The following is a 9022-nucleotide window of genomic DNA, read 5'->3' as shown; positions in this document are numbered from 1 at the left end:
ATTATAAAAAAATACAGATAATGGAAATTAGGAACACAAATAGTAAAGCATTGAAGGAGGGGGGGAAAAGCCAAAGGTGAGTAAGGGAGACTCTATAGTAGTAGATTGTCAAAGTAGAAAAGAGGCTGTCTGTCTCATTTTTCCCCCTCCCTTCACGGCTCTACCTTTTGTGTTCCTAATTTCCACCTAGTTACATTCTCACTGACATCCTGGCACACTTTTAGCTTCTCTCTTTCCTTGGCGTCTCAGAACAGCAGACGCTTCCTATGCCTGAAGGAACCTGGCCTGTCTGTCTTTGGCCAGTGGTCACCAGCCTTGGTAGATCTCAGAGTGTGGAGGGGCTGAGCCAGCAGGTCAGTCTGTGTGGGAGGGAAGGGGCAGTGGCCAGATCGAGCCCCCCATGGAGAGGGGCAGAGTGCTGCAGAGGTAGGAGCAGGGGTAAGTTGAGTGGGGCCCCCGCTGGATGGGTATTGGGAGGATTGAACCTGGATGGCTCGTCCGGCGGGGGGGCTCCTGCCACTGTGTGCACCCTGGTGGAGGCCCTGGGGGGCACATGCGCTCCCATTTGTGCGCGGCGGAGGCAGCTGCCATTGTGGGAGCAGCACAGCCAAGACCCCTGCCATGAAGAGCGTGGCTCTGCCTTCCTCTTTCCCCTGGCCCCCCACCCCAGGATCAGCACAGTGGGGAGGGCTGGGGCTAGAAGCCAGCATCATGCTCTTCATGGCAGGGGTCTGGGCTGCATTGTGCTTGGGCCAGGCAGCTGGCGAATTTTTGGGTGCCTGCAACCTCCCGCGTACACCTGCTCCCAGTGCCTCCCGGCACAGCCTGCAGCAGCAGCCAGCTCAACCGGTGTGAAGATGCGGGGGCACGCACCCTCAATGCCCTCCCAGGCTGCGTGCCCCCACAGCCCCCAGACAATTGCTCGTAGCTCTGTCCCATGCCCTGGCTGTGCAGGGCCTACTCCTGCTTCAGCTCCACTCCCTCCCTTCTTCCATTTCAGCTGTGCAGATATGGAGAAGGGGAAGATGTAAATCAGACCAGCCTCAACTAATAGAACTGAGAGGTTTGCCTTACAAATAACTGCATGAACTTTTCACGCCTTCTTCTTCCAACCTTCTCCTCTTTTATGCTTCTCAGACTCAACATATGCACCCAAGGCATTATGTTGACCCCTTTTGCTGTACTCTGAGCACCTCAGACACTCCTCCCAACACTTCTGTGAGTTAGGGAGGTACTTTTATCCCCTTAGCACATGGTATAAAGGTGAAATGAGTTGTCCAGGTTCAAACAGGAAGTTTTTGGAGGGAGAGATCTGAACCCAGGTGTTCAGGGTTCCAAGCTCATGCTGGAAAGTTTTTTTTTTTTTTTTTTCCTTTGCTCACAAGTCAGACTGTGCGCACTCTTTGAGTCACGAGCTGCATCATTGCTTATTTACAAGGGACCTAGTGGAGCAATGTGAGCCTCCCTACCAGCGTTTCTCCATCATAGTCTGGAAGGACCAGAAGTGAGGATGATTCAGTCCTTGATGTGTTTACCAAACATGCAGGAAGATTGCCATGTGTGTTGGCTTTTAGAGAACAGGATATCAGTCTAGTGTCCTTTCTGAGCTGCACAGAAGCAACCAAATAGTTTTCCTTGATGATGTTTTTGAGTCAGAATTGACTTGACCCACATTTGAACCAGTGGCCTAGAAGTGACCAGCCCTGTACCCTATTACTGATTCCCTGAGCCATCTACCGGAAGTCCTCCCAAACTATTGGTTACAGAACCTTCTGTATTTTCTGGCACCTCCTGATAAAATAAGTGTGATTGGAAATGTTCAGCTGAGGCATAGGTGCTAGCTGACTGACCTTCTTTCTTCGGCTCACAAGCTAAAGGGGGCATATTCTTTTCCTATTTGGTATGCACATTTGGTGCAATGCATGCTGTTAATTAGTTAAATTGGTTTCTTTTGATGGATCTCTGCATAAATATAAAGACTCCTCAAAGTAAGTGAAATTGTATCCTAGTGCCTCTAAATTCTCAAATAATGTAGAAATGTATTTTGGTCAGCATAATGTAGGTGCTATCTGATAAATGTTTGTGCCCATGACAGATCGTAAAATAGAAGGCCCTTGTTTGTTATCAGTTATGTGTATGTATGCACTTTTACTTGGGCTCTGTACACAAATTCAAATAATCTGGGAGAATTCTCCCAGGTTTGTTCTCCTGGTAAAAAATCTTAGCCAGAGGCACCTGAATGGACATTTGAATGCTGAGCCCTTGAAGAACAAAGAGCTTGCAATGCTGATTTTCTACAGCCAGGGGCCTCTGTGCACACATCTCAGCATGCTCTGCAGGCTCCCCCAGTCTGCCTGGAGGCAGATGGCAGTTGTGCACAGGGCAGCCTTGATTGGCTGACTTACACTGCTCAGGGTTGGCCTGTCCCCCCCTTCTTCACAATCCAACACAGTGCTAGAGACATGTTTTGCTCCCTGCTTGGGGGAGGGGAGAAAAGCACCCTGGGATGCTGAAGGACTATGCTGTAGTTTCTCTCAGAAGAGTACATTTACAGACATTCACTGTCTTAGGATAAACTCTCCCAGGTGTTAACCTTGGTTGTTCCTTGGTTGTTACATTTCTTTCAGAGTGGCCATATTTGCTGTAGGAGAAAAATCCTGGACATTTCTGTATGCTCTTGGTTTCTCCTGGGAGAGCAGCAACTCTCCTTGGAGAAACTGAACATCTGTACGTGGCCTTAGTCTAATTTCAGTTTGTGGCTACAAAGAACAAACCGCTTGTTATAAAAGCCACTGTTCTGCTGCAGATATGCTGGCTGTTGATGTTGGTAAAGGGCTCACCATGAAGGAAGCCAAAAATCAGGTTCTAATCTCAGTTACACCAGTGTAAATCTGGAGTATCTTTATTGGCTTTGATAGGTTGCTTTAGAGTTTAGAGCCTCCAGGGATGTAATAAGTTAGATTCTGCCCTTACTGTGTGTATCCAAGTGAATTTTTGCCACATTTAATGCCTAATAAGCTAGCGATGTAAGGTTTTATGGAGATAGACGTGAAGCTTTTAATAGGGGCACTGCTTGCTTATGATGGTTGTGCATGCTGTATTACTACTCTAATTTGTGGATTTCTGTGTTTTTAAATATCAAATCAGTGTTTAACTTGACGAACAATGTGGATTTGGAAAACACCAAAAAGAAAATGGAGATGTACCAGAAAGACAACAAAGATGTCATTCAGAAAAATAAGATAAAACTGGTAGGTTTACTTCCTTTTTTTTTTATAATTTCTTATTATTTGAGAAATTAACTATTTTAAAGTAGAATATTTTGTAAAATGCCACGTTAAAAACTCTACAAAGCTAAAACTACAAATGCTGGCTATACTTTGTAGTGAGAAAAATATACAATATCTAGTACATTAATATTCATATATTAGTCTAAGCTCATGTTGATAACTGAATTGTGTGCACACTTCATTCTGGGGAGGGGTTATTGAGTGGGAAAGTCATAGCAGAGGCTACATTTAATACCTAGTAAGCATGTGTACTCTGGTAGTACATTTGGACAATATCCAGGAGAGACATTCCTATACTAGGACAATAATTTCTTTCTCATCCAAAGGGAGGGGAAAAAATCCAGACGCAGACATTATGAAGCTCCCAAGAGGCAGCTGGAGAATGAAAAAACAAAGGCATGGTTTATGCAAAATTTAAAATGAGTTATAGTGAAACAAACTAAGAAAAACCCCAAAGCTTTTTGTCTTGTTAAAGTGCTAATGGTAATACTTCTTAAAGGGCCATGATATGTGTTCTCTGCAGACCACACATACTTTCCTTTAGGGTTTTGCATTAAAATATTATTTAGGTATCTCCTTTAAAACTAGGTTTGCAGGGATTTCTTTCTGCAAGAAAAACTTTCCTGACCATCTGTTCTATATTTCTTTCTGTATTAAAAGTATGGATTGCTATTAGTTGCATAAAGAGCACATTTCTATCCTGGCAAATGGAGTAACAGAAATGACACACTTCAGGCCTGGGCCTGCATTCCCGTGGCATCCAAGGCGCCTTCTAAATCCCAGCTCCACGGAAGTTAGCAGCAAAACTCATATTAATTTCAAGTAGGGCTAGGATTTTGCATTTGTGTAGAGTCTGAAAGATGTTTGTTTGCATCACTTCTTTTTGAGAGAAGAAGCATTTGCCCTGGGGTCCAGATAATTTAAAATCTTGTCTGACTTCAGTATCAGATGCCCCACAGAAACATATTACTTAGGTCTTCTTCCATCAGTCCAGTCCCCTGCTACTGCAGGCAGCTACTTTATAAAATCTTGCTCAGGGAGTTATCATTTTCATCTAAATCAAGGGTGGGTAAAATACAGTTCACAGGCCGGATTCAGCCCGCCAGATGACTGGATCCGGCCCACAGCTGCCCCTGTGGCACTCCACGTGGGGCATTGTCCTTCCTGCTTGCACAGAGACAGCCTGAGCTGGGCTTCTGCTGGTGCTTGCTGGTCTGGGCCATGGCCAGTGTGCAGCTTTTGCCAGGGCTGTTCCTAGGGCAGCTGCAGCCAGCTGGGTGCTGCTCTGCACCCCTCGTCTCCAGCAGCAGCTCCTCCTTTTGTTCCTGCTGTGCCACTCCTGGCAGGCATGCGGGGGTCTGGCTCCAAATCCTGGAACTGGAGGCGGGGGGGGGCGTGGAGCAGCACCCGGCTGGATTGCGGTCACTGGCGGGAGCATGGCGCAGGCTGCCTCGGTACGAGTAGGCAGGGCTTGGCCCCATGCAGAGCAACATGGGGGCAGTGCACGCCACGCTGCTTGATGCAGCTCTGCTACACTCGCCCTCCTTCTCCCCCCCACCTCCCTCCCCTCACCCGCAAGAGGCTCCCAGGACCTGGCACCCAGGCAGCCCCACCTCCCATACACCCTCCCCAGAGGCCAGGGACATGATCCCCGTCTCTCCTGCCCGTCCCACTCCACTCCTGAACACTGCTCCCGCCCGCCCATGGTCCCATTGGGAGTTTTGGTGAATTGTTGGCAGGGGGAGGACAGGGGGTAGCAGTGCTGAGCCAGCCCACAACAGCTGATCAAAACTCTCTATGTGGCCCTCGGACCCAAATAATTGCCCACTTCTAATATAAAACCTAGGTAAGTTGTTTCCTCTCTCTAGTCCTGGAAAAAGGTTCTGGGAACTGCTCCTCTCCAGTGATGAAAAGAAACTCTCCAGTTTCCAGTCTAAGTTTATTCCTAGCCAGGTATTAACAACCTGTTTGTTCTCGTGCCATCATTGTCCTTAGAACTATTTAAGTTCTTTTCCCTTTGTGGTCTTTCCAAGGAGTTCTCTCCATTTCCCCTGATGATTTTAGTTTTCCTTCTCTCTATCCGGTTTAGTTTGAATTAATCTTTCTTGAATATAGGGGACCAGAATGGTATGTATTAGTCCAGGTGAGGCCTCCTGCAGTAGCAATAATACTTCCCTGTCTCTGCTGAAAATACCTCTAGAATCCATTGTGTATTCTCTCATGGTAAATCACTTTGGTGGTTCATAGTTATCCTATGAACAACTATTATCCTCTCATTTTTATTCCTCTTACCGTCATGTCCAGATGATGAATGCAAGCTTATAATGGATATTTTCATGTTTAGTTGCTCTGTTAATGACCTTACATTTTCTGCCATTAAGTCTCATCCTATTTCTTATTGTTTCAATCCTCAAGATCAACCATTTCTTTCAGTTTAATATTTCTGTCCTAATCAGTATTGACAGTGCCTCTCAAGTTTTTCAGCAGGAAATGTCATTAGTACTGTTCTATATTGTTTATGCCAAGGTTTTTAATGAAAATATTGAGATCTGTGTCAAGGTCTGTACTTGGAGAATGGCTAGTTCTCCTTCCATCACAACTGATGGTTGTTTTTGCTTGAGCTATCCCGTACCTATCGTACAAGTATTTTACAAATCCCCATTTTCTCCAGTTTTCCTACAAGGCACCAAATGCTTTTCTGAAGTCAGATAGGTATGGTCTGCTTATGCTATGTCTTAACAATTAGTTCTCATCCCACTGTTTACCTTTCCTAAACTTGTGCCTCATTTTGTTTCATTTTCCACTTACTTTCACATCTTCTGTCCTTCAAACTCTGTTCTAAAGCAGGTTTATGCACATCTCTTCTCTTCACTTAGAGGGACTGGTTTTGCTATTCTCTAGCCATATGGTGTCCCCTTTCTTCTACCCCCCACCTGATTTGAAAGATTCTTTGAACCAGATTTGTGTCCAGGTCTTTCAGTACTCTGGCGTGGAGACTACGCTCAAGTTGGGGAGGGTGTATATTAAGCTCTTTGGGCATCTTCAGATGAGTGCATGCATGTGGTTTGCTGTGCCTCAAACCCCTTTGAGGCACCTCAGACTGCATGGGCGCATGTGCACCCGTTTGCCACTCTGCAGATTTGCAGTGTGGCACCAAAATTTGACACTGGGAGATCCTGGTGTCAAAAAAAATAATGCCCCAAAGTGGTATGGCACATGTGGCAGGAGTGCGGGCCACCAGAAGTGGAGATTGGCCGGCCAGAGCCACAGTCTGGCTGCCAGCTGGACTCTGAGTGGCTGGATTGGCACCATTGCTCCCCCAGGACCTCAGGTAAGGTCTCCCCTACCCCACCTGGGTCAATTTGCCATGCCCTGGAGTGCGCATGTAGGCACATGCCCTGGTACAAAAAGCAGCTGCAAAAATGTGCTGTTGATTTTTGTGCCACAGGAAATGTGCACCCCTGCACGTGTGCACTTGTCTGGATGCACCCTTTGAGTTTGTTTTTATGCCAATATGCTATTTTTTCTTTTCTTTACTTTTCTTCTACTTTTGCTCTTCTCTCCTGTTCAGCATCATTCTTTTCGGAAACTGAAGCTAGATTTTTTTTGGCTATACCTATGAATCCTTAATCTTGATCACTGCCTCACTGAATAATACCACCCCCCACTTATACTTTTTCTTTTTTGCATTCTGTAACTAACATTTATTCTTTTGTTTGATTTCCTTTTCCAGGTCCAAATCAGCTTGGTTGTTGCCACCTCTTTCTTCATTCCTCTACTTTCTGGCCTCTGAGATGTAGTATTTTGTGCTGCTCAATCACTTTATCCATTCCTTACTGGCTCTCTTACTCCTAATATCCCTTTTGTCTGTCTCTCGCTTCCTTCTTTTTAGGCTCTGCTTTTTTTCAATAGGATTTTCCAATACAGTTGATTTATTAATCATTTACTATGAACTTCAGAAAGTATCCTTAGAGGAAGTAACCCTGATAAGAAACCTAGTTTCTTCCATCTGGTAACATTGTTTTCCCCAGAAGACTAGTTCAGATTATAGACTGAGTTTGCAATATTGAGGGTGCATAACTACTTCAATTGTTTTATAGTTTGCATTTTGAAATTGGCACCAATTCTTTACAAATTCCTCTTTCAGCATGTGTTGGCCCTTAAAATTATTCCTTGTTCCTCAGCTATTCATCAGGAATAGGAAGTGGTATACTGCACATACAGGGGGTCCATTATTGACTGAGGGACCAGATGCAATGTTGCATTCTTTTTTAGGGCTGGTGTTCCCGGTCTTGATTCCCTGAAATGTCAGATGCCATGCCATGAGGGGTGCCCTGTTGTGTTCCTGAACCAGTGAAACAAGACATGTCACTGCTGGATTTTGAAGAACTGAGGCCCAAATGCATTTCCCAATGTCTGGAGAAAGTAACAGGGCAATTATCTTGTATTGGATGTTCCTAGCAATCACAAGGTTGGGGGTCAGTCTCCCCACTTTCTGTAGCTTCAGACTTGTTGCCCACCATTGGGTAGCAGGTGACTGCCCCCCACCCCCACGTATATGTAGGAAGGGAGCTGTGAAGGTGCTATCTACCTAACGAAGAGGGTCTCCAATAGCAAACTTAATGCTCTTATTTTAGACTCGGGAGCAAGAGGAGCTGGAGGAAGCATTAGAGGTTGAACGACAAGAAAATGAACAGAGACGACTGCTTATACAGAAGGAAGAACAGATGCAGCAGATCATCAAGAGGAAGAACAAACAGGCACTTCTGGACGAACTGGTGGGTGACTCAATGAAACCAGAGGCTTTGTGCTTTCTGTAGCAAGTATGTGTAGATCTGGTTTCTTCAAGAGGTGGGCTGCTACTGCTCATGTATTTCTCCTTGCACATGCCAGCTTTATATGCCTCTCATTCTTCTCCTCTTGTTTTTCCTTTAGTGCAGTGGTTTGTGAATAGGTTTCATTTGACACTATTAGGAATGATGCAGTGATTAATGGTATTAAATGCTGCAGAGAGGAGTGGATGTTGGGTTTTGGTTTTTACTGCTTCTGTCTATAATTCTTCCATTCACCCCCAACCTGACACCAAGTCTTTTTGTAGATTGTGATTTCTGCTGAACCTCTTCAGAATACTTTGACATCATAAGATTTTTTTTTAAAACCCAGTGCAGTGATTAATTTAGCTCAGTGTTTCCCAAACTTTTGATACTTGGAGCACAGTTGTTTTCTGGATTAAAATTAGCTGCACTAATGCACCCTTGCACCCAAAAAGTGGTGGGGGTGTAGGTGTATCTGCACCCATGTACATATTTTCCCTGCAAAATAAAATGCAAAGGCTGTTGCAAATAAAAATGCAAAATAAAACAGTCTTTTTGCCCAGCAGGTCAGGTGAGCAGTGCAGGTTGGTCCCATGGGTTGGATCCAACAGGTGGGCCTGACCTTGTTTGTGGTGCTGGCCCATCTGTGGGCCAATCCTGCCATGCAAGGCCAGTGCGGCCAGGGCCCATTCCTGATCGTGGCACGCTTCTGCCACCCTTGCGGCATACTAGTTGTCACAACGCATGCTTTGGGAATAACTATTTAGCTATCAGTAAGGATTTTTGCTTGATGCGCTGAACTTCTGAAAGTCTTAGTGAGCAATAGGTGGTGTATTGATTCTCATTAGGGGAAAAAGAGATTTTTTTTTCCTGGAATTTGCCATATTCCCTGTCCTCCCTTCACCCCTTCCCAAGTTT

The 9022-nt window shown here is 45.2% G+C and overlaps 1 protein-coding gene across 1 annotated transcript in view; it reads left to right on the top strand.

The window, feature by feature from the left end:
• MNAT1 (MNAT1, CDK activating kinase assembly factor) overlaps positions 1 to 9022 on the top strand; it is a 215422-nt gene that overhangs the window by 81800 nt on the left and 124600 nt on the right. Inside the window, exons 4-5 of the mRNA XM_019518377.1 lie at positions 3148 to 3251; positions 7928 to 8068. Coding sequence (XP_019373922.1) covers positions 3148 to 3251; positions 7928 to 8068 — 245 coding nt within the window. The remainder of the gene's footprint in view (positions 1 to 3147; positions 3252 to 7927; positions 8069 to 9022) is intronic.

This window comes from Gavialis gangeticus, unplaced genomic scaffold (genome assembly GCF_001723915.1).
Source record: "Gavialis gangeticus isolate Ggan-Ray unplaced genomic scaffold, GavGan_comp1, whole genome shotgun sequence".
Taxonomy (NCBI): domain Eukaryota; kingdom Metazoa; phylum Chordata; order Crocodylia; family Gavialidae; genus Gavialis; species Gavialis gangeticus.
The sequence above is the reverse complement of the archived record's forward strand: the minus strand, read 5'-3'. Positions and strand labels throughout refer to the sequence as shown.